This window comes from Meles meles, chromosome X (assembly GCF_922984935.1).
Source record: "Meles meles chromosome X, mMelMel3.1 paternal haplotype, whole genome shotgun sequence".
In the NCBI taxonomy this organism is placed as follows: Eukaryota; Metazoa; Chordata; class Mammalia; order Carnivora; family Mustelidae; genus Meles; species Meles meles.
This window is the reverse complement of record NC_060087.1, coordinates 101,473,191-101,499,149: the sequence shown is the minus strand read 5'-3', so window position 1 is coordinate 101,499,149 and position 25,959 is coordinate 101,473,191. Positions and strand designations below refer to the sequence as shown.

The window sequence follows — 25,959 nt, the reverse complement described above, 5'->3', positions numbered from 1 at the left end:
GATTGGCAGATTGGCGGGTGGATGGATGGATGGATGGGCTGGTGAATGGATGGATGGACTAGTGAATGGATGGATGGATGGATGGTTGGATGGATGGATGGATAGATGGATAGGTGGATGGATTGGTGGATGGATGGATAGATGGATGGATGGATGGATGGATGGATGGATGGATGGATGGATAGATGGATAGGTGGATAGATTGGTGGATGGATGGATGGATGGATGGATGGATAGATGGACTGGTGGGTGGATGGATGGGTGAATAGATGGAAGGATTGTTGGGTGGATATATGGATGGCGGTATGGATGGATTCATGGACTGGTGGTTGGATGGATGGACAAAGAGATGGATTGGTGGGTGGATGGGTGGATGGATAGATGGACGGATTGATGGGTGGATATATGGATGGATGGATGGATGGATGGATGGATGGATGGATGGATGGATGGATTCATGGACTGGTGGATGGATAGATGGATGGATGGATGGATAGATGGATTGGTGGGTGGATAGGTGGATGGATAGATGGATGGATTGGTGGGTGGATATATGGATGGATGGATGGATGGATGGATGGATAGATGGATGGATGGATAGCTGGATGGATTGGTGGATGGATGGGTAGATGGAGGATTGGTGGATGGATGGGCATACTAGAGGGCATTCAGATGTAAAACTTGAAAGGCCAGCAGTCAAGTTTTAGGCATGCAGAGAGAAGGGCTGATTTTTGTGATTGGTGGACATTGGACTGAAGGTAGGCCTCGAAGTGTAGAAACCTTTCTCATAGGCCATAGGATTCCAAGCTAGAAGGAACCCTAGTTCAGCATTTCCCAAAGTGTGTTTTGCCAGACATTTTGCTGACATGATTTTGGGAGACAACATGGCTGCCCAGTATCTTAGAGCATCACTGTTCACACAGGCATGTTGAAGTTCCAGAAAAGTCCTATTGGAAAGCAGAGACCTAAACTTTGCTTAATCCAGCATTTCTCAGAACGACTGGCCTGCAGATCCTTTTCTCATTCAATAGACCAATGATAGCCCTCTGAACACACTTTGGGAGATGTTGATTTATGTGATCCCTTCATTGCCCTGCTTCCTTCCAGGAGGCTGAATGACTTACCCAAAGTCACCGAGCTAATTAATCGTAGAGTCAAGTCGAGGATTCCAGACTGTTCTGACTCTTGGGTGGTACTCTCTGTTACACTGCTAAGCCTTTGTAATGGCTGCCCCATTGGCAACTCCCTTGCCTGGGCCGTTGCCTGCCAGTGCAGCATTGCTGCATTGTGGCAAGAGGCCTTTCAGAGACCAGACTGTTGGGAATTCGGATGAGACACCTACGCTGGTAAATTATTGCATGTGAAAGCAGTCAGAGCTGACTTCTCCCTCAGAAGAATGCAATATGCCCTCCCCTCTCCTCGCCCCTCTTCTGCTGATCCTCAGTAAAGACACATGTGCTTGTTAGGAAACTAAGAAATGCCCAAACAGAGCCTTAGGAACATTTAAAGCTCCCATGCCTCACTTCTGCCCTGGTGGTTCACGCAGATGGAGCAAACTTGCAATTATTTGCAGGTGCAGAGGGCTGTAGTGAATCCAGACAAAGCAGCAATAATGAAAGAACACACACAGTGCACATGGCACACGCATGCACGCACCCATGCAGACACACACGCACTCACACATTAACACAGTCACTCACACATGCACGCATGCACTCCTTGCAAAGCACTTTGGTATCTGATTCTGTCATGCCTTTTACACGGGCAGCTTCTTTGCCCCATGGCCCTTTCTTCCCAATTCCAAGCCCTCTCCCTTGCTCCCAAATCCTCTCCTTGAGGACGGCTTCCCTGACTGCACCGCCTGGACAGCACTTACCCCGCAGATCTGCATCCTTTCAGCACACAAAGCTGACCAGTCCCAGATCCCACCTGCAACTCCAGGGGTCCTGAGGGGCTTTCTTGCATGTAGAAGCTCATGTGAAATCAGGGGGGTGACCTGTGCTTAGGTGGGCTCAGTAATTGCTGTAGATGAGTGAATTTCTTGGGTCAGGAAATCTCCCCCAGAAACTCAGACACTTGGTCCTACAGAATTATGAAAAAGGGAGCAGGCCACACGCATGGTGTCATGGTGTCGTGGGCCCAGGGAAGGGTACAGGGTGGGGTGGGGGGAGCGGAGAGCCAAGTCTGCAGGCCACCTGGGATCACGGTCCTTGTTCCTGTCCCAAAGGCCCCATTTCCTCCCCACCTTCGCTTCCACTGTCACACTCTGCCTCGCTTTTGTTCCTTAACTTCCAGTAAAGAAGAAATCCAAATTCAAAGCCTTCAAGAGCTTTTTTGGCAAGAAGAAGAAGAAAGAGCCGGAAGGTGCCGAGGAAGGGAGGAGGCTAAAGCCAAGCTTGTCCAGCGGCAGTATTAACATCTCTTCTCTGAAGCCGGTTCGGGAAGGTCAGCCCGCCGAGGCCAGGTAAGGGCCAGTGGGTGGCAGTCACTGCCCGGGGTGGCCAGGGCCTGGGGGTCTTTCTCCATGCTCACACCAATGCTTATTGTTGGGGCACGCGGCTCAGTAGGTGGGCAGCTGCATGACCCTGACCCCGAGAGCACTGGCTACAGACAGACCAGGGGGGCCCTCTTGTGTCACAGCTGAAGGAACTTGACCCACGAGGTGTCTTCCTAGCGAGGAGCTGGAGGCCTCCCTCCATTCATTACAGTAAAGGCAGCCTGCCTCCTGCAGGCAGCCAGGCCTGGTTTGCCTGCCCGGCCCTCAGACTATAGATCTGCAATTCCATCTCCTAATGTGGGATTCAGATCTCAGATGCTGAAGCCAGTCTAGCCTGAAATCACTTGTGTTACTGTAAAAACAAACAAAGGATCAGGCAACATCCCAGGAGACAGGCGGGTTGTGGGGGTGGGGGCGGGGAGAGGGAGATGCTCTAACTGGTCCCAGAATGGGGAAGACCATTTCTTGGCCACGCCTGTCCCACTTTTCATCTGTGATGCCCCCATTTCCATATCTGACCATCCAGTACTCCCGGATGTTCCTGGTTCCATCAGCTTCCCCCTCTGTGCAGTTCCCCTGTGGCCTGTTCGCCTGGCCTGAACATTCCAGACTTATCTGTGCTGCCCACCGAGCTCACCTGTGCTGCTGGAAATGGGGCAGTCAGCAAACCTGACAGCACCTAGGTCTCCTTCAGGAGGTCCTTCATAACTGGGTCGACTGTGAGGAATTTCAGATAGCTTTGCTGGTGGGGGGATGGTTTTGGACAGAGAGGCTTGTATCATACCTCACAAATCATGCCATGATATAGACCAGAGCAGGGAGGAGGGTAGAGGGGAGTTTGGGTCTACTCTGCATTGTCTCTATGAATTGGCAAGGGCCATCTCCACTAAAGTTTTGGGTTTCCCCCTTCCTACTTGTCCCTCTGCCTCCAAAGTGGCCAATTGGTTCTGATACATTCTCCACACTAAGAAGGCAGGTGCATGCACAGCTTGCAGGTTGTGGGGAGGACAGGAGGGAGTGGGGGGACAGGAAGAAGGAGAGGAGGGGGTGAATGGAAGTGTGTGAAATAATTTATATATGAGGAAGAGTGTTTTTCTAAGGGTCTGAAATAGGTCTTTTTTGGGGGGGGTGGGGAGAGGGCAAGGAGCATAAATTAACTAAGAGTATAATGTAGGAGTGCTAACAGTCACCCCTGACCACAGTCACTTGCTTCACGTGTTAGGGGGAAAACCCTGTGACATTCTTCCCAAGAAGAAAAATCAGCCTCTATCCATGGAAGCTAACAAAACGTAAAGCCAGCCCTCCCCTCGCCTATACAATAGGACCAGTATCCATTTCTAAGACTGTATTAAGCCCTATCTGATAAAATAGAGAGATTTCATGCTGCCATTTTGATATTTTTAAAAAAGATTTTATTTATTTATTTGAGAAAGAGAGAGAGTGAGAGAGAGGATGAGAGGGGAGAAGGTCAAAGGGAGAAGCAGACTCCCCACGGAGCTGGGTGCCCAATGTGGGACTCCGTCCCTGGACTCCGGGATCATGACCTGAGCCGAAGGCAATTGCTTAACCAACTGAACCACCCAGGTGCCCTTGACTTTTTTTTTTAATGGGTGCTGACGTAATGCACTTTATTGCCTTTAATTAAGGCCAAGGTTTTCTTTGGAGTTTTGGATGCATTTTTTTCCTCTCGCCCCCAGGAAGCCTATCAGTAGGTGCTAGATAGGTTCAGCCGGTGGGCGATTCGGTTTCTGACAAACATGGCCACATCCAGAGCTACAGGAATCCTTGGTTCAGGGAGGGTCTAGCTCTACAGAGCCACTTCAGCAGCCGCACTCTGGCTAGAAATGACGGTTTCTAAGCCCACCCATGGCCCAAGATTTCCTTGCAGATTTTCTGCCCAAAGCAGGGGAGGCCAAGTAGTCACAGATGGTCCTAAGGCTGGGACATCTGTGGGACCGTGATACTGGTCCCAGGCCTGATTTGAGCTGGCAGGTCATAGAGCTTCATTGAATGACAGCATCTCTGTGTGCAAAATGAGGGAAAATGTGTCTAGAGAGGGTCTGGGAACATTGCTCTCACAATGCTGCATCAGTCATGTGTCATCATTAAGCATTTAGTAAGAGTCCTGTGAATTTTCTGCAGGACTGCCATTTTAATAAGACAGAGCATGTTGCCCTCACCACCAGAGCTACCTGGGTAGCAGAGTTTTACAGGGAGAAAGTGGGTAATACAAAGGCATCTGCTTCCTCTCTTCTTGTGGATCCACAAGCCACCTTAGTATGCGTGCCATTTTAATCCCCATAACACCAGATTGTCCTCAGAGTGTGTCGTGATCAGATCTAGCCATGCGCACGTCCCATGGTCAGATGGGCTCATGATGATGGGGAGGGTACTGGTCCTACAGAGCCCAAGCTGTGACTCTGGGTACCATTTACAGATTGTTTTTTAGGGGGGCACCTGGGTGCCTTGGTCGGTTGAATGTTGGACTCTTGATTTCAGCTCAGGTCATGATCTTAGGGTCGTGAGATTGAGCCCTGGGACAGGCTCCACACTGGGCATGGAGCCTACTTAAGATTCTCTCTCTCCCTCTGCCCCTTTCCCTGCCACTCATTCTTGCTCTTTCTTTCTCTCAAAAAAAAAAAAGATTATTTTTAGGGGCTCCTGGCTGGCTCAGTAGAGCACACAACCCTTGATCCCAGGGTCATGAGTTCAAGCGCCATGTTGGGCATGGAGCCTTACTTAGGGGAGAAAAAAAAAGATTATTTTCTAAAGCACTAACCTATATGTATTACAGTAAATGTTTCGTAATGAAGGTAATATGTGCAAAAAAAAAGTATATGAAATTTCAAACAATTATTTTATCTAATTTAAAAACATTTCCACCCCTCCATAAAAGAAATCGTGTACCCATTAGCAGTCAGCGCCCATTCTTCCCTATCCCCATTTCAGCCCAAGGTGATCCCCATTTCAGCCCTGAGGTGATCTCTCTCAATTTGTTTATTCTGATACTTCCTATAAATGGTATCATACAGTATGTGGTCTTTTGTGGCTGGCTTGTTTCCCTAAGCATGTTTTTGTTTTCCAGGGTGATCCAGGTGGTAGCATGAGTCCAATAGGTAATTTCTTCATACTGCTGAATAGTATTCCAGAGTATGAATACAACACATTTTATCTGTTCATCAGATGATAGATACTTAGGTGTTTCTATCCTTTGGCTATTATGGAGAATGCTGCTATTAACATTTGCATACAAGTTTTTGGACGGATGTATGTTTTTATTTCTCTTGGGTATACACCTAGGAGTGTATTGGGTCATATGGTAATTAAAGGTTTAAGATTTTGAGGAACCATTAAATGGTTTTTCTAAATGCCTGCCCCATTTTACATTTCCACCAGCAGTGCATGGGGGTTCCTGTTTCTCCCCAAAATTGCCAACTCTTGTTACTATCTGAGTTTTTGTTTCTAGCCATTCTGGTGGGTCTGAAGGAGCATCTCATTATGTTTTGGATTTATATTTCCTGGTTGGCTAATGAATGGTCGAGCATCTTTTCATATGCTTGTTGACTATCTGTATATCTTCTTTAGAGAGATATCTATTGAGATCCTTTGTCCATTTGAAAAATTGGGTTATTTATCTTTTTATTATTGAATTGTAAGAGTTCCTCATGTATTCTAAATATGAATCTCTTATCAAATATACAGTCTTCAGGGTCCCCTGGGTGGCTCAGTTGGTTAAGCAACTCCCTTCAGCTCAGGTCATGATCCCAGGGCCCTGGAATTGGGTCCCACATTGGGCTTCCTAATTGGAGGGGGGAGTCTGCTCCTCCCTTTCCCTCTGCCCCTCCTCCCTCCATTCGTGTTCTCTCTCACTCACTCTCTCTCTGAAATACATAAATAAATAATCTTTAAAAAAAGATATACAATCTGCAAAGATTCCCCCCCTTTATGTGTGTTGTCCTTTCACTTTCTTGCTAGTATCCTTTGAAGCTTAATTCTGATCAAATCCATTTATTTATTTTTTTCTTCAATTGCTTAAGCTTTTAGAGTCATAGTCTAAGAATCCATTGCCAAATTCAGGTCATGAAGATATACCCCCCCCAATATTTTCTTCTCAGAGTTTTAACTCTTCTATTTAGGTCTTTGATCCATCTTGAGTTTGTGTTTATATACGGTATGAGATAGGGTCTAACTTCTCCCTCCTATATGTATCTATCCAATTATCTCAGCAACATTTGTTGAAAAAACTCTTCTTTCCCCATGGAACAGTCTTGGCAAATCAATTAACCATGGATGAATGAGTTGATTTCTGGACTCTTAATTCTATTCCATTGATCTATATATCTATCCTCATGCCAGTACCACACTGTCTTGATTATGGCAGCTTTGCATTAAGTTTTGAAATTGGCAAGTGTGAGTTCTCCAACTTCGTTCTTCTTCAAGATTGTTTTATCAGTTTGTGGCCCCTTGCATTTCACTATGAATTTAAAGATCATTCTGGTCCACTTCTGCCAAAGAAAATTAAAAAGGCAGCTGGAATTTCAATAGTAATCACATTAAATCTGTAGATCAGTTTGTGGACTGTTGGCATCTTGACAAGATTGAGTCTTTTCAGCCTTGAGCATAGGTTGCTTTTTCGTTTACTTAGGTTTTCTTCTTTAATTTTCTTTCATCAGTGTTTTAGAGTGCTCAGAGTATAATTTTTACACACTTTTCATTAAATTTGTTCTTAAGCATTTTATTCTTTTTGATGTTTGTATTTGTATTTGTACAGGTACAAAAAGAACCTATTTGTAAAGGTTGAAAATTGGAAGTGTTTTCGTCATTTACTTCCAGATTCTTCATTGCCAGTATATAGAAAGACAATTGTTATATATTGGTCTTTTATCCTCCAACTTTGCTGAACTCATTTATTAGTTCTAGTAGTTTTTATTGGATTCTTTAGGAGTTTTATACACAAGATTGTGTCATCTATGATTGGAGATAATTTCACTTCTTCCTGTCCAATATGGATGCCTTTTATTTAATTTTCTTACCTAATTGCCCTGGCTAGAACCCCTGTACAATGTTGAATTGAAGTGGCAACAGCAGACACCTTGTCTTCTTTCTTCCTGCTGTGAGGGAAAGAACATTCAGTGTTTCATCATTAGGCATGACATTAACTGAGAGTTTCTCACAGATGTCCTCTGTCAAGGTTGAGTATTTATCATAAGTGTGTTTATTATGTGTTTGGATTTTACAAATGCTTTTTCTGTATCTGTTGAAATCACTACATGGTTTTTGTTTTTATTCTGTTGATATGGTGTATTACGTTAATTGATTTTCACATGTTAAGATAACATTACATTTCTTGCAAGTTCTGCTTGGTTAATAGTGTATAATTCTTTATGTTGCTGGATTCAGATTACTAGAATTTTATTGAAGATTCTTACCTCTATTTCATAAGCAATATTAGTCTGTAGTTTCCTTTTCTTGTGATGTCTTTGGTTGAAATTTTTAACAGCTAAAATATATTCCCACATTTCAAAAGGAGTCTTTCGTGCCTTCAGCTTTTCATTTTTGTTCTAACTTTTCCCTGACTTGCCTTAGCACTTAACTGTCATCAACCTGGCTTAATTTCCAGTCAGAAGGTATTTCCTTCTGGGTTTAGCAAGCTGGTGGTGGGGTTGGAGGGATGGGTGCCCAAGATGCTTTGAAAATCAGACAGGTGTATCCCAGAACCCTTGTGTGAAAGAGGAAAATATCTAGTGAATGATAGTCTCCAGTATCTGGGCAGGTGTTTGGTATTTTATTTTTTAAGATTTTATTTATTTATTTGACAGAGATATATCACAAGTAGGCAGAGAGGCAGGCAGAGAGAGACGGAAGCAGGCTCCTACCAAGCAGAGAGCCCGATGCGGGACTCGATCCCAGGCCTCTGAGATCATGACCTGAGCCAAAGGCAGCAGCTTAACCCATTGAGCCACCCAGGCACCCAGATGTTTGGTATTTTAAATAAAAACAAAACCACTAGAGAGAAATTTGGGTGTGAAAGATATTTTATGACTCTTACCTTAATAACAGAAAGACTTAGGGTCTTCCCTCCCATTCCACTTCCCTCCCATTCCACTTCCCTCCCATTCCTGTTGCCGCTATTGTACACTTGAAATGGGTGAATTGTATGGTATGTAAACCATAACTCAAAACCATTATATAAATAAGATATGTGTTGATCATTTAAAAAATCAAAATTATACAGAATTACATAAAGTAGGAAATTAAGGCTCCTCCCCCTGCTCCTAGTGCCATTCCCCAGAGGGAACTGCCACTAATTATTTGGTGGCTATCTATGAACATAAACTACGTATGTATGTAATATATATATCATATATTATATAATTATATATTAATATTATTAATATATTATCTCATATATAATATTAATATATATTTATATTATTATATTATATTATTAATATATTATATCAATTAATATATTATTAATAAAGTATATTAATCAATATATTGTTAATATAGTATATAAACAATTATCTATTAATCAATATATTAATTAATCAACACATTAATATATTAATATATCAATCAATATATCAATATATTAATTAATATATTATTGATATATTGATCGGCACATTAATATATTATATTAATTAATATAGCAATCAACACACTAACGTATTAATTAATATAATATTTTAATATATTAATTAATTAATATTAATATATTAATCAATATATTATTGATACACTATATAAATAATTATCTATTAATTGATATATTAATCAACACATTAATATATTAATTAATATATAATTATATGAAATTATTTTAGTTATTTTATTTTTATTTAATTATTTTAATTTCATTTCAAATTAAATTAATTTTATTTTATTTAATTAATTATATGAAATTATATTAATTATTATATGAAATGTAATTATTATATATTAATATAATACATATTAGCATATAATATATTCTATGGTTAATATATATTAATATATTAATTAAGATATTTTATTGATATAGTAATATAATTAATCATACTAATATAGTAATAATATATTATGTAATATGTTATATTATAATTATATTATTAATATAATATACTATATTATATATAATATTAATAATATTATAATATATTAATTAAGTATATTAATTAATATTAATTATATTAATTAATAATATTATATATTAATATATTATATAATATATATTATATAATTAATATATAAATGATCATCGTTAATAATTGTAATAATTAATAATTATAATACATAATAAAGAACAATTAATAATCATAATCAATTACTATATAATTAATATATATTAATATATAATATAATATATTAATACATTATGTATTAATTATATATTATATATTAATATGATATATTAATCAATATATTTAATATATTAATTAATATATTGTATATATTAATATATTAATTAATATATTATATATACACACATATATACACATATATAATTTATTTAGTTTTTTGTTTATTTGAGCAAAAGAGAGAGAGCACACACAAGGAGGGGGAGGGACAGAGGGAGAAGCAGACTCCCTGCTGAGCAGGGAGCCCGATGCAGGGCTGGATCCCAGGACCCCGGGACCAGGCCTGAGCCAAAGGCAGATGCTTAACTGACTGAACCACCCAGGTGCCCTTGGTTATATATATTAAATGAGACCATACTATTCTTTATTTTTTCATATCTCTCATGGAAAACCTTCTCTGTCAGCCCATGTGCCTCCTTGTCCCCTTTCTGAGGTGTCTGGTATGTCATGCTATGGATATACCTGTGTCTTCAGTTCCTATGGCCCTTGGGCTGCTCTTATGAGACCTTTTCCTTCCTGTTCAGGGCCAAGAGCAACATGGGCAGTAAAGCCCTGTCCCATGACAGCATCTTCATGTTGGATCCTGAGCCTGAAATATCAGTGCATAGAATCTGCCCCTCTCTAGAGCGCCAGAGAGGCAGACCTCGACAGGTAACCATGAACTTAAGCATCAGTGCCTGATTAGACCCCTCCTCTTTCATCCTCCCCATTCCGCATCCCAACTGCCAAAAAACAAAGAGTGGGGAATTTGTCCTTGCTCCCCAGCTGATTCTACCCAACAGGGCTACCATAAAGAAGGGAGAATGTAGAAATACACAATGTGTTGACCTAGTGCCCAGCACAAGGCTTTGGATGGCATTACCATATTCACTAGACATGCCCCAAGAATGAGCTAAGTTTTAGGATGGTGACAGCCCACTGTTGGTTAATGTGCAAGCATTCCAACCACCATGTTCTTTCGTTCTTCTACAGAGATCTCAAGCTTCCAGAACTCTGCCTAGATCTGGGACTAGTGATGTGCATGGAGGTGTTTCTGGACTTATGTTTGGAGCTGTGCCACGATATGTGCCCAGAAGTGGAATCTGGATTGGGGGCTCCAAGGTCGCTGAGGTAATAGAGTGGAATTGTGCGGAGTATGACAGCCGAGTGGGACAGACCTATGCTTGAATCCTCACTCTGCTACTCACTGGCTCTGTGATGTTAGGCTGGTTGCTTAACCTCTCTGAGCCTTCCTTTCCCCACCAACAGTGGGTATAATATTAATATCTACCTTAGACTATTGCTTGTGAGGATAGAATAAAGACTCAGAGAGGTTAAAGAAATTGCTCAATCTTCCCCAGAGAGTAAATGGTAGACCTAGAAATCTGACCCAGATGTGTTGACCTCAAAATCCAGTCTTTCCAACATCCCAGGCTTTAAGATATTCCATTTCTTTGTGCCTGCCTCAACAGGGAGAAGGGTCTATGCATATGCTTAGAAGAATCTCACCTCTGGATAACCGTAACCATTGCTCTGTTAGACCCATCTGGAGCTCTAATCTAGAAATCTCGCAGGGGGGAGCAGGAAGCACTGCCAGGGAGAAAACCCTAAGCAACTCCCTTCCTCCTTCTCTCAGGTTGTGGGCGGGATGATACCCAGATATCCCTGAGTAACTGAGAAGGCCACACAAGGGGGGAGACCCTTTTCCATTGAGGAGCTGATTAGTTTGCATTTGGCAAAAGGTAACTGGGGCTTATTCGTGACATATCTGTAAGACCCCCTATCTCTCACTTTGGTCTATACTGCATGTGAACATTCCACGGGCTACATTATCCATGGAGGGTCGACAAGCAAATGCTGAGATGGTCACCATTGGGACCAACCTTATGGCTATAAGGCAGCCCCTAGGTCAGCAGACTGTTCCCCTCTCGCACTACAATAGGAAAAGTCCTTCCAGTCCTCGGTTTTGAACATGAGGACCAGCTTTTGCTTGTCTCCACAGCAACCCACACTCCCTTGCCACATGACCAAATGCTAGAGGGTTATTTCTCGCTTGCAGAAAGGGGAAGCCTGTGTCCTGGAAGCCTCCTGCTCGCCCTCTTCTCTTAGTCCCAGCCACAGAGAGACTCTCATAGCAGAGACATGCCATTGCTCTAGAAAGATGATTTGGGGGGAAGTGGGGGATGAAGATTAAAGGTAAAGATTCTGGGCACATTTCCTCTCACAACAAAGAGGGGGCTAAGGAAAGTCACAACAGCCCAAAGACAAGTTTTCTTAAATGGCTGGTTTGGGCCCAATCCTCACATCTTTGGCCTTTTCCATAGTCCCTCTTCTGAGAAACAGGGCTGAAGACAGGGTAGGGTGTCAATGGAACCCAAGCCAGCCACCGCCAGATTGACCTTTGCATGGGAGACTTCCTTAAGTGCCAAGGTCACAACCCTAAATGATAGGGTGGTTGATAGCATCAGGTCAAGGGTCCTGACCCCCACCCCCCAGTGCCGCACAGACACTGAGCAAGTATGGAAATGGCCAATGTCTGGGGTTCTCGAAGGGGCAGGATCCATAATGGATTATGTGACTTGCTGAGCAGCTGGAAGATTGTGGGAGAGGAAATTCCAGCATATCATTCTGTTAGAAATACCAAGGTTGAGCTATGTTTTATTCCCTACCAGATTTTCACCTGCTGTCTTATCTGAAGTGTTAGGAATGTGGGTGCCTAGATGGCCCTCCGAGACATTGCATGTTCTTTTTGTTTGAGAACAAATAGATAAGAAGTACTGGCAGGTTGTGAACACCTTCTTGTGGAATCAAATTGAATTGAGTAATTTAAGAGACTGCAAAGGTTGCAAAGCAGCCTTCTTACTGCTCACAGACCTGACGCTCCCTCTGCAGCCCTTCCTAAGGAAGGAGGCACACCCTCTCTTCTGGTTGTTGCCTTTAAAGTCCCTGAACTTGAATATGGGACATCCCCCCCTTCCTGGCTCTTACAGTTAGGAGACAGGAGTGTGCAGGGCTTAAGAACATGGGCTTCACAGGCAAGCAGACCTTTCAGACACTTGCTAGGCCAGCGGGAAAATTAGAGCCAGTCATGTCATCTCTCAGACCTGATCTTCCCCATCTAGAAAGAGCAGGTGTTTCAAAGAATCATTGCAAGGTTTGCATGACATGCATCTATGAAGGGCACTCCCTGCCTGGCAGGGAGAAAGATCTCAAACCAATTACCTAAACACCTAACCCTTCACCCGAAGGAATGGGAAAGAGAAGAGCAAACAAAACCCAAAGCTAGCAAAAGGAAGGAAAAATACAGATTAAAGCAGAGTAAAGCCCTCAGTAAAAGTGAGTTGTCATTATCGTTATTAGAATTGGGCTTGGCACTGGTGAAACTCCAAGACTTCTTCTCAAGAGTCCCCAGTGGGGCCTGGTGGTGATAAGAGGGCACTTTAGACACTAGCCAGGAGTGATCCAGGGACAGAACATTGGACAAACCCTCCTCGGGGCCTCTTGTCTTTGAGAGTTTGAAACCCATCTGTCCTGAGCAGGAGACAGAGAAAAGCATGTCAGCACCAAGACAAGAAAGATTTTTGTTTTGTTTATTGCTATAGGCCCAGTGCTTAGTTAGAGTGGAATATGGCCCACTGTAGATGCTTAACAGTATTTGTTAAAGATCAAATCAGAGATTTGGATCCACATCCAAATGACCATGACAGAGGCCAGCACGTCAGATTCAAGTGTATCGTGAGGTTCAAATTGGAATGAACTAAATTAGTGTGCTGAGGTCCAAGGGAAACCCAAATGATCCATTTCATCCCCTTAGGAAAACTAGGAAAGTAGTTCTAAGCAAGGCTAGTTCTGTAGATTTTCTAATAATTCCAGAAGATTGATCTTGACAGGATTAAGATAAACAGCCAACAGAGTCAAGATCTGATCCAGACAATTCCTGGAATGATAGGAGCAAGGATTATAGTTTGGATGCCAAGCCTAGATCTTAACCCCAAAATCCAACCTCCATAAGAACCAGACTTCTGAATACAGGGACAAAATGAAAACAAAGATTAGACTCAAAGAAGATTTATAGTTAGCAACAGAGAGAGAGAACACCAGAATTCTGTTTTTTTTTAAAGATTTTATTTATTTATTTGACAGAGATCACAAGTAGGCAGAGAGAGAGAGGAGGAAGCAGGCTCCCTGCAGAGCAGAGAGCCCGACTCAGGGCTCTATCCCAGGACCCTGGGATCATGACCTGAGCTGAAGGCAGAGGCTTTAACCCACTGAGCCACCTAGGCACCCCCAGAATTCTGGTTTTGATCAAACAAGCAGTTCGAAGTTTCTGTCTTTGTTTGGGGATTGGTGAAAGTGTGCTGCAGCCCAGAGAGTGACTCAATCCTATTGGTCTTTGGTCTGCATAGGTCAAAAAGTGAGGACAGGGAGGAAGGAGATTCTTTCCATGGCTTGTTTTTTCATTTTGGGGTCTTGGTACTTCAACCATTAAGCAACAAGAGAACACCAGTAATTTGAAGGAAAGCACACAAGTTCTAACATTTTCCTTCTATTCTCCTCCTTCCCAGCTCCCCTCACTGCGCCGACGCCACTCAAGCAGCAGTCCCCCTCTGATGCGATCTCACACAACCTCTGCTGACTTTGAAGAAACCTCTGTTGATGAGGAGTCACCCAAGATCCCACAGAGGAAAGATTTACCAATCAAGATTATGTCAATGAGGAAGGTGAGTGTTAGCCACATTCTAAGTGGTAGGTTTGGTTGGGGGATCCAGGTCAGAGGCATAATCCCTTTTGCTCTCTTCTGCTGTGGCTTAGCACTAGGGGGCCACTTGAGGAAGGAGCAGCCATTTTTGACTTCTGATTTGCATGGTGATTTACATTTTCTGTCCAATTCTACAAACGAAATAATCAGCACTTTGGTTTATAAACAATGGAAGACAGTATTACAGAAAACAATAATAGTTTGCAGATGTTTTCAGTTCTTTTGAGAAGAAAACAATGGAGATTTTTGTGGAAGTAAAGCCTCTATGTTTTCGAACACCAAAATCTCAAAGGTTGGGGCATGTAGTATTGTTTGGTAGACACACACCTATAAGAAAAAACATTTGACATGTACATTTCATACATCTAGGTTGGTCAACCAAATAATATCCATCAACAATTGAAAAATTAATAGATGGTGTCCATATCAATACTAATGTGTGATTGATTTAATTGGTTGTTGTTGAACTTGAGAAGACTTTTAAAGATTTTATCTATCTATCTATCTATCTATCTATCTATCTATCTATCTATGAGAGAGAGAGCACAGGGGCAGAGCGGGAGGGAGCTGGACAAGCAGACCCTATGCTGAGCTCAACCCAGGGCTCGATCCCACGACCCTGAGATCATGAACCAAGCTGAAACCAAGTCAGAGGCTCAACCAACGGAACCACCAGGCATCCCAAACTTGAAAAGACTTTTAAAGTGAAGTAGAGTTTAGAACAATTAGCCTTGGGAATTGATAGGTAATTGATAATAAAGATAAAGGTAATTGATAATAAAGATCATTGGTCAGTTAGCACAAAACTGCTTTGATGCTAAAAGATCCTATGGAATGAAGTAACCTTTTAAGATGTGTCAACAAGAAGAAAAAACAATCAAGTTAGGAACAAAGTTAAAGCACAGGCAGGTGGTAGGGGGATATGGATGCTCACTGATTTATGGATTTAGACTATATGTATTTTCTGCAGAATACCATTAAATCAGACAAATTAGTCTGATTTGGTAGAAGGATTGAATTAAGATAACATTTTCCCTGTGATAAAATACACATAGCAAAATTTATCATGGTACAGTATACAATTCAGTGGCATTAAGTACATTTACTACGCTGTGCAACATCACCACTATCTAGTTCTGGAATGGTTTTGGTTCCCCCAGACAGAAGCTCCCTATGTATCATTCCTCTCTCCTCTCAGTTGCTGGCAACCATGAATCTGCTTTCTGCCTCTGGATTTGCCCATTCTGGACACTTCATAGAAATGTAATCACACAGGGGCACCAGGGTGGCTCAGTGGGTTAAAGCCTCTGCCTTCAGCTCTGGTCATGATCCCAGAGTCCTGGGATTGAGCCCGGCATCTGGCTTTCTGCTCACCAGGGGGGCTGCTTCCTCCTCTCTCTCCGCATGCCTCTCTGCCTACTTGTGATCTCTGTCTGTCAAATAAATAAATAAAATCTTAAAAAAAAGAAATGTAATCACACAGTATATGGCCTTTTGCATATGGCCTCTTTCCCTTAGTACAAAGTTTTTGAGGTTTTTGAGGTTGTACTAACATGTTGTAGTACTTCAATCATTTTTGTGGCTGAATAACTCTCCATTGTATGGATATACTGTGTTTTGTTGAGCTCTTCATCAACTGATGAACATTTGGGTCCTATCTCCCTATTGGTTATTATGAATAATGCTCTCCGAAGGTTCATATACGAGTTTTTGTTTGAACACTTGTTTTCAAGTCTTTTGTGTGCATACCTCGGAGCGGAATTGCTGGATGGGATGGTAGTTCTATATTTAACTTTTTGAGGAACCACCAAACTGTTTTCCCCAGCAGCTACACCACTTTATATTCCCCCCTGCTTAGGTGTAAGGGTTCCAATATCTGCAAAAGTTGCCCAACGCTTGTTATTTTCCACTTAAAAAAAACAGTCATTCTTGGGGCGCCTGGGTGGCTCAGTGATTTAGGCCGCTGCCTTCAGCTCAGATCATGATCTCGGGGTCCTGGGATCGAGTCCCGCATGGGGCTTTCTGCTTGGCAGGGAGCCTGCTTCCCTCTCACTTTCTCTGCCTACCTCTCTGCCTACTTGTGATCTCTCTCTGTCAAATAAATAAATAAAATCTTTTTAAAAAATAGTCATTCTTGCGACTGTGAAGTGGTATCTCATTGTGGTCTTGATTAGCATTTCTCTAGTGGCTGACAATGTTAAGCATCTTTTCATGTATTTATTGTCCATTTGCATATCTTTCTTTGGATAAAGGTCTATTCAAGGCCTTTGCCCATTTTTAATTGTGTTGCTTGTTTTTTCATTGTTGTGTTATGAGCCCTGTACGTATTCTGGATACTAGACCCTTTTCAGATATATGATTTGCAAATATTTCCCCCATTCTGTAAGTTGTCTTTTAATTCTCTCAAAAGAATAATGTTTTAAAAAATAGTTTAATTTTGATGAAGTCCAACTTATTGATATTTTTTTCTCTTGGTACTTGTACTTCTGGTGTCATGTCAAAGAGATCATTGCCCAATCTAAGATCATGACGATTTACTCCTGTGTTTTATTCTAAGAGTTTTACCTCTTATATTTAAGTCTTTGATCTATTTTGAGTCCTTTTTTATATATGGCGTGAGAAAGGGTCTAACTTCATTCTTTTGCACGTGGCTATCCAGTTGTCCCAGCACCATTTTTTGAAAAGACTATTATTTCCTCCATTTAATGTTCTTAGCATGCTTACTGCAAATCAGTTAACCACAGAAGAATGGATTTATTTTTATACTTTCTTTTCTTTTCTTTTTTTTTTTTAGGGATATAGTCAGCTCCTTCTCTTTCTTTTTTTTTTTTAAGATTTTATTTATACATTTGACAGACAGAGATCACAAGTAGGCAGAGAGGCAGGCAGAGAGAGAGAGAGAGAGAGAGAGAGAGAGAGAGGAGGAAGCAGGCTCCCTGCCAAGCAGAGAGCCCGATGCGGGGCTCGATCCCAGGACCCTGGGATCATGACCTGAGCGAAAGGCAGAGGCTTTAACCCACTGAGCCACCCAGGCGCCCCTATTTTTAGACTTTCAATTCTATTCCAATGATCTGTATGTCTCTGCTTATGCCAGTACTACTCTGTCTTGATTACTGTAGCTTTGTAGTAAGGTTCAAAATCAGGAGGTGAGAATTTTCCTATTCTGTTCCTTTCTTTCTTTTTTTTTAAGATAGTTTAGGCTTTTGGGGGTCTCTTGCAATTCCATATCAATTTTACAATAAGTTTTTCCATATCTTCTAAAGTTCACATTGGGAGGGGCACCTGGGTGACTCAGTGGGTTAAGTGTCTGACTTCAGCTCAGGTCATGATCTCAGATCCTGGGATTGAACCTCACATTTGGTTCCTTGCTCAGTGGGGAGTCTTCTTCTCCCTCTGCCCCTCCCCTAGCTTGTGCGCATGCTCTCTCTCTCTCTCTCTCAAATAAGTAAATAATATCTCAAATTTTTTTAAAAAAGCATATTGGGATTATGACAGGGATTGCATTGAATTTTGAGGTCACTTTGGAGAGTATCACCATCTTAACATTAAGTCTTCCAACTCATGAACATGTGATGACTGTTCATTTATTTAGGTCTTTAATTTCTTTTGGTGATGTTTTGTAGTTTATATGTACAAGTCCCACACCTCTTTGGTTAAACTTATTTCTAAGTATTTTTTTTTAGATTTTATTTACTTATTTGAGAGAGAGAGAGAGAGAGTATGAGAGGGGAGAGGGTCAGAGGGAGAAGCAGACTCCTCACTGAGCAGGGAGCCTGATGTGGGACTTGATCCTGGGACTCCAGGATCATGACCTGAGCCGAAAGCAGTCACTTAATGAACTGAGCCACCCAGGAACCCGAAGTATTTTTTTTTTTTTGGATGATTTTGTGAGTGGAAGTGTTTTCTTAATTACCTTTTTAGATTGCTCATGCCTAGTGATTTTTGTGTATTGATCCTGTATCTTTTAATTTTGATTAATTCATTTATTAGCTCTCCTAGATTTATGGGGATTCTTTAGAATTTAATTTTTTGTTAACATTTTAATTTCTTCTCTTCATATTTTGCCTTTTTTATTGACTTCTCTGTATAAATTCACTTGGTATTTTCTTCTGCTTTTATGAGAATGCAAAATCTATCTGGGATTTCCCCCCCCCCCCCCCCAGACATTGTAATTTTCAGTTCTAGGATTTTCTATTTGGTTCCTTTTTTAAAAAAGATTTTATTTATTTATTCATGAGAGACAGAGAGAGAGAGAGGCAGAGGGAGAAGTAGGCTCTCCACTGAGCAGGAAGCCTGAGGCAGGACTTGATCCCAGGACCCCAGGATCATGACCTGAGCCAAATGCAGATGCTTAACCATCTGAGTCACCCAGGCACCCTCTATTTGGTTCTTTTTTTATAGTTTCCATTTCTCTTTGAAATTCCCCATCTGACTATCTATTAAAATTATATTAACTGCAACTGTATATACAGATATAATTTTTTACATATGAGATTGTGTCATTTGTAGATACAGTTTTACTTCTTCCTTTCCAATTTGCATGGTTTTGTTTCTTTTCCTTACCTAATTGGCTAGAACTTCCAGTAGAATGTTGAATAAAAGTGGTAAGGGCAAAAAAAAAATGCTAAGAACAAACGTCCTTGTCTTATTCTTAATTTTGGGAAAGATTTCACTGTTTCACCATTGAGTATGATCTTAGCTATGCATTTTTCACATATGTTTTCTATCCCTAGTTTGTTAGGTGTTTTTGGCATGAAAAGGTTTTAGATTTTGTCATATGTTTTTTGGTATCCATTGGGATGATCATGTTATATTTTTTCATTCATTTTATTAATATGTTATATTACATTGAGTGATTTTCATATGCAAACCTCTTTGCAATCCTAGGATAAGTCCCAACTGGTCATGCTATACAATTGACTTAATAGGCTGGTGGATTTGGTTTGCTGGCATTTTTGCATGTGTTTTAATGAGGGATATAAGTCTATAGTGTGCTTTTCTTGTGATACCTTTATCTAGCTTTGGAATCATGGCAATGTTGGCCTCACAGAACTGGGGTATTCTCTCTTCCATTGTTTTTGAAATATCTGTTTCAATTGGTGTGAATTGGTGTGAATTATTGGTGTGGATTGGTGTGATTTATTCCTTAAAAGTTTGGTAGAATTCATCAGTGAGGCCATGCCATCTGGTCCAGGTCCTTTTGGTTCTTGTTGGGAAGTTTTGACTACTGATTCATTCGCTTAACCTGTTATAGATGAATTCAGATTTTCTTTCTTCTTGGGTCAATTTTGATAAATTGGGTGTGTCTAAGAATGTATCCCTTCCCCTAGGCTATCTAATTTGTTGATAGACAATTACGTATAGTATTGTCTTATAATTCTTATTTCTTTAAGGTCACTAGTGATTGTCTCCTTTCACTTCTGATTTTAGTAATTTGTGACTCCTTTTTTTTTTTAACATAGTAAATCTAGCTAAAGATTAGTCAATTTTGTTTTACTTTTCAAGGAACCCACTTTTGGTTTCATTGATTTTTCTCTATTGTTTCTCTATTCCCTTTTACATCATCTCTGCCTCTAATCTTTATTATTTCTTTCCTTTTGCTAGCTTTGGGTTTAGTCTTCTCTTCTCCTCCTAGTTCCTTACAGTGGAGAGTTAGGTTATTGATTTGTGACCTTTCTTCTTTGTTAATATAGGCATGTATATCTATACATTTCCAAGGTCTGTTTTTACTGTATCTCATACATTTCTTTATGTTGTGTTTTAGTTTTCATTCATGTGAAAGTATTTTCTAACTTTCCTTTTGATTTCTTCTTTGAGCCATTGGTTACTTATGGCTATGTTGTTTAATTTCCACCTATTTGTGAATTTTCTGGCTCTCCTTACATTTTCTGGTTTCAATCCATTGTAGTTAGAGAAGATGTTTTATATGATTTCCATCTTTTAAAATTTATTAAAATTTTATAATTTTATTATAATTCTATATAATTATATATAATAATATAATTTTATAAAATTTTATAATTAAAAATTATTAAGACTTATTTTGTGGCCTCACATCTGGTCTATCCAGAAGAATGTTCCATGTGTACTTCAGAATAATACACGTTATGCTCTTGCTGTATGGAATGTTTTATATATATATATCTGTTATGTTTACTTGGTTTATAGTATTCTTTCAAGTCCTCTATTTCCTTATTGATCTTCTGTCTAGTTCTTTATTTACTATTGCAAATAGGATACTGAAATCTGTAACTACTGTTGTAGAACTATTTTTCCTTTCAATTCTGTCCATTTTTCTTCATGTATTTGGGGGAGCCTGTTGTTTGGGGTGTACATGTTTATGATTGTTCTAGCTACCTGATAGATTGACCCTTTTATCAGTGTATCCAATCTATCTTGATCTCCTATAACAATTTTGAAGTTAAAGTCTATGTTGTCTGATATTGGTGTAGCCACCTGGCTCTTTTGGTTACTGTTTGCTTAGAATATCTTTTATCATCCTTTCGCTTTTAACTTATTTGTGTCTTTAGATTTAAAGTGAGTCTCTTGTATGTGCATATAAAGAAATCATATTTCTTAAATCCATCTTGCAAATTTTTGTCTTTTGATTTGAGGGTTAATTTATTTACATTCATAGTAATTGCTAATAAAGAACAGCTTACTGCTGCCATTTTGTTCTTTTTCCCCTGTGTATCTTCTATCTTCTTTTGTTCCTCAGCTCCTCCACTGCTACCTTCTTTTGGATTTAATTGCTTTGTCTTAGGGTACCCATTTTCTTTTTTTTTAAGATTTTGCTTTTTTATTTGAGAGACAAAGAGAGCCCAAGCGGGGGGAGGGGCAGAGTCAGAAGGTGAGGGAGAAGCAGACGCCCCACCAAACAGGGAGCCCAATGTTGGGCTCCATCTCAGGACGGCAAGATCATGACCTAAACTGAGGGCAAACGCTTAATGGACTGAGCCACCCAGGTGCCCCAGTGCACCCTTCTTATTTTCATTCCCTTATTTCCTTCTTCTTATATTTTTAAATTCTTTTCTTTAAAAGTAGGTAACATTTGAAGACATAGGTTTTCTCTTTCCGGAATTTGAGTAGGCTATGTATTTTTAGGTCAAAAATAGAGTTAAATTATTTATAGTCAACATTTCTAAGGCTCAGTCTAAACATTTGCCCTGCTTGAATGTAACCAACTTTCTTTCTTTTTTAATTTTTTATTAATATATAATGTTTTATTAGCCCTAGGGGTACAGGTCTGTGAATTGCCAGGTTTACACACTTCACAGCACTCACCATAGCACATACCCTCCCCAACGTCCATAACCCAACCACCCTCTCCCTACCCCTCTCCCCCCAGCAACCTTCAGTTTGTTTTGTGAGATTAAGAGTCTCTTATGGTTTGTCTCCCTCCTGATCCCATCTTGTTTCATTTTTTCCTTCCCTACCCCCCACACCCTCCACTCTGCCTCTCAAATTCCAAATATCAGTGAGATCATATGATAATTATCTTTCTCTGATTGACTTATTTCGCTCAGCATAATACCCTCTAGTTCCATCCATGTCATTGCAAAAGGCAAGATTTCATTTCTTTTGATGGCTGCATAGTATTCTATTGTATATATATACATCACTTCTTCTTTATCCATTCATCTGTTGATGGACATCTAGGTTCTTTCCATAGTTTGGCTATTGTGGACATTGCTGCTATAAACACTCTGGTGCACGTGGCCCTTTGGATCACTACATTTGTATCTTTAGGGTAAATACCCAGAAGTGCAATTGCTGGGTCGTATGGTAGCTCTATTTTCAATTTTTTGAGGAAACTTCATGCTGTTTTTTAGAGTGGTGAAACCAACTTTCTATTAATAAATCCAAGTATTCAGTTTGCTTGCAATAGGTTACATGTTGGGCTGCCGGGCAGAAAGTCTATCCTGGGTGGTATGGTCAAACCCCTCCCACCCTAGGCACGAGCGTTTCTCGCTGTCTCCACCATGCTCCCTGGTTCATATGTTCATCATGGTGAACACGAGGGGGCAGGTGGCAGCAACAGCAGCAACAGCGGCATTCCGAGAAGCAACTGTAATCAGTATCCCAACCAGATGTGCTGGCCCGGATGCTAGTCTAAGCTTCCCATAAATTATGACCCCCAAGTAGTCTATCTTTGGAGGTTTTCCCACAAACCCAGCTCCAACTGCCTTCTCACTGAGGATCAACTAGGGAGCTAGGCGGATCCAAGTACGGACGTCAGACTGAAAGATACCTGAGTCTCTGGGTGGGTGCGCGGAGCTGGTAGGCTGCTGAGGGCATGGGGGAGAGGGTGTCTTTCCAAGCTGCCTATTTTATTTTCCTCTCTAAGCTGCTGCCCCCTGCTGGAGGCATAAGGAAACACGTTCTCTTTCAAGAACTCCTAAGACCTGTAATAATTAAAATGGCAAAAAATAGCGACAAAGAGAGAATTTTAAAAGGACACAGAAGACCTTTTACCCTAGGCTCGCTTTTTCTTTCAAACTCCTCGGGGCAGAATAGGAAGGATTGCCGGAAACCTTGCTGTCTCTGCCTCTTCCTTCCCCATTTCCCTGAGTGAAGAGTTGAGTATTTTTCCCACTTTGAGTTTTGGTTGAGAAAAACTTGCTATTTCTTCCCTGAGTGATCTTCCTCTGGGGGTGTCCGAGGCCTCTGCCCCAGTTCAGGGGCTTCAGTTCTTTGAGTACAGGCAAGACAGGCCTTGAGGATGAACAGGTGTCCCTGCGGAGCGTGTGTGCCCTGACGGGCCACCGTGACTCTGCTCGATCTCGGCTTTTCCTGCACAGAGAGAACGGAAAGCCCAGGGCTCCCTCAGCAGGCAGTCTACCTTAGCAGGGCCTGGCTCATCCACCCCACCGGCCATCTTTAGCCCACCCTTGGACCAGAGGATCCTCCTACTTAGCCCTTCCCCCACCCCTCCCACTTTCCCAACCCGACTCATCTTCCTCTGTATTCCCTAATGAGCAGGTCGAATATTTTGCTTCGATAGTGGTTCTTCATGGAGAAAAATAGTTGTGTGGAAAAGAAGGCATACCCATGCAACCCAATCAGTTTTCACTCTTGAGAAAGGGATGTATCAGCTACTTAGTGCTTAAAATTTGAGCTGATTAAACTCCTGCGCCCATAGGGTTCCCCTGCAGGACAAATGTCACTTTTGAACATGGTAGGGGTTAAACAACTCCTAGTTAGGGGCGCCTGGGTGGCTCAGTGGGTTAAAGCCTCTGCCTTCAGCTCAGGTCATGATCCCAGGGTCCTGGGATGGAGCCCCGCATCGGGCTCTCAGTCAGCAGGGAGCCTGCTTCCTCCTCTCTCTCTCTCTCTGCCTGCCTCTCAGCCTACTTGTGATCTCTGTCCATCAAATAAAAAAATTTTAAAAATCTTTAAAAAAATTAAAAAAAAATACCTGCTCCTAGTTAGCCCGTCGTATTGGCTGCTGAAGAGTTCATTTAGATGGCTGTAAGGCTGCCTCCTTGTCATGTCTCTTTCTTTATTCCGGGCTGCCTACTCCACAATTCACCTTTGTTATCTACAAATCGGTCTCTGATACAGCAAAGGAGAGCATAGTGCCCCCCTCACCACTGCTGCATAAAAATTCGTAGCTTACAAAGTGATTTTGTATCTATAGGTGCATCTGATGTTCTCAGGAACTCTGTAAAATAGATGGGGGAAGATTGCATTATTCTTGTTTTAGGAGAAAAAAAAGGTTCAGAGAGATGAAATGACTTTGGCCAAGGTTACAGGGCCAACCAGCGAGAGAGAACTGGGATTCAAACCCAGGAGTCGTGCCTAAATTCACAGGACTTTTCACCAAACCGTGTGGACTCTAGCAGCTTTCTAAATTTGTACAACTAACACCCACGACAGCAATAGCCATTCACACTTACTGAGACTTTCTTCTGTGAAAGGCAGTTCCCTTGGATTGTTGAATTCCATCCTTCCAACAGCACACTGAATTATATATTATTATCATCCCTCTCAGAGACATAGAGATATGTTGTAGAGACATAGAGACTGAGGCTCAAAGAGATCAGGTAACTTGTCCCAGGTCAAAGGGCTAATAAATGGCATGACTAAGACCTCAAATTCAGGCCTATTCATTTCCAAAGTTCGTGTTCTTCCTTCTCCATGCTAGTTAAGAAATTGAGACAGGCAGAGAACGGGAGCTGCAGGGAATACGTGGATGTCCACCTCCCAGAACTTTCTAGTTGGCAAAATCGTGACCACAATAGGTTTTATGAAACAGAGGTTCTGAGTGAAGCAACAGTTGCACAGGAATTCTCAGGAATGGGCACAGAAGCCCAATGACACACCTGGGAAATGAAAATCCCAATGGCCAATATCGGGTCTCATACCCTGTGTCAGTACGTCTTGGTAGAGAAGATTCCCACTGAGAACCACTGTTCCCACCAAGAGCTGCCGCTCCTTCTGGAGAGCTTTCAATGGATACTTGCCTTTCCAGCCTTTGGCTGAATGACTCACACGGAACACAGCTCTCCAACGTCCCAGTATCAAAACCTCCCTGGCAGTCTCAGAGGGAGCTTTTCCCCAGGATGACAGTTTTGGGGGCCCAATGGTTGATGAAATCTGGGCCTAAATAGCCACCAGTTCATGCCCTTATGTAAGATGTAACCATGGGGGTTCTCCTTTGTTCTGAGAATCGGCCAAAGTGCTCTCTACCCTCCCCAAGTGTTTCTTATCAAGAGTTAAAAGAAAAGGGGGAGACCCTAGCATTATACAACAGATAAAGAAACCATCAAAAGGATGGATTATTGACTGAACTATTTTGCACCGGGTCTAGAAACTTGACAGAAGGGAAAAAGGGGAACTGAAATGTGTTTTAATTTTCCGAAGAGCAGCCCCTACCTGAACCAATACAAAGGGGTATCCGGCACCACTACCAACCAATGCTGAAGGATCCCTTCCTCTGGCCAAAGGCCTGACCCAGCCTCCTTCCCCAGGAAGATTCTGGGTTAGTAGAGGCCAGGCCTGGCACCTCTCCCGGATGTTGAGGCAAAAGGAGCTCATTTAACTCCAGCTGTTAGTCCGAAGCTGTCTGTGCTAACATCCCTCTAAAACCCAGGAGAAAGAATGAAAACATCTTGTCCTTCCTTAATAAAATGCACACCGGGTAGAGAGTGGGTGTGTTAGCTCTCAGAGTATGGGGAGGGAGGCCAGGGGTTGCATGAGGGGAAGGAAAAGTAGAGAAAGGAGTCTCATTTCCTTCACTTGGCTTTCTTGCAGAAACCTGCCAAGAAGGGATTAGGCTTGCTTTTCCTGGGTAGCTCATAAAATCCTCTGGTTGGCTCCTGTGGTGACTCTTCTAGGTTTCTCTTAACCAATATGGCTGAAGGAAAGTGTAGGGCCTC

The 25,959-nt window shown here is 41.5% G+C and overlaps 1 protein-coding gene across 1 annotated transcript in view; it reads left to right on the top strand.

The window, feature by feature from the left end:
- KIAA1210 (KIAA1210 ortholog) overlaps nt 1–25,959 on the top strand; it is a 47,715-nt gene that overhangs the window by 4,042 nt on the left and 17,714 nt on the right. Inside the window, exons 2-5 of the mRNA XM_045994815.1 lie at nt 2,296–2,464; nt 10,365–10,491; nt 10,813–10,950; nt 14,385–14,540. Coding sequence (XP_045850771.1) covers nt 2,296–2,464; nt 10,365–10,491; nt 10,813–10,950; nt 14,385–14,540 — 590 coding nt within the window. The remainder of the gene's footprint in view (nt 1–2,295; nt 2,465–10,364; nt 10,492–10,812; nt 10,951–14,384; nt 14,541–25,959) is intronic.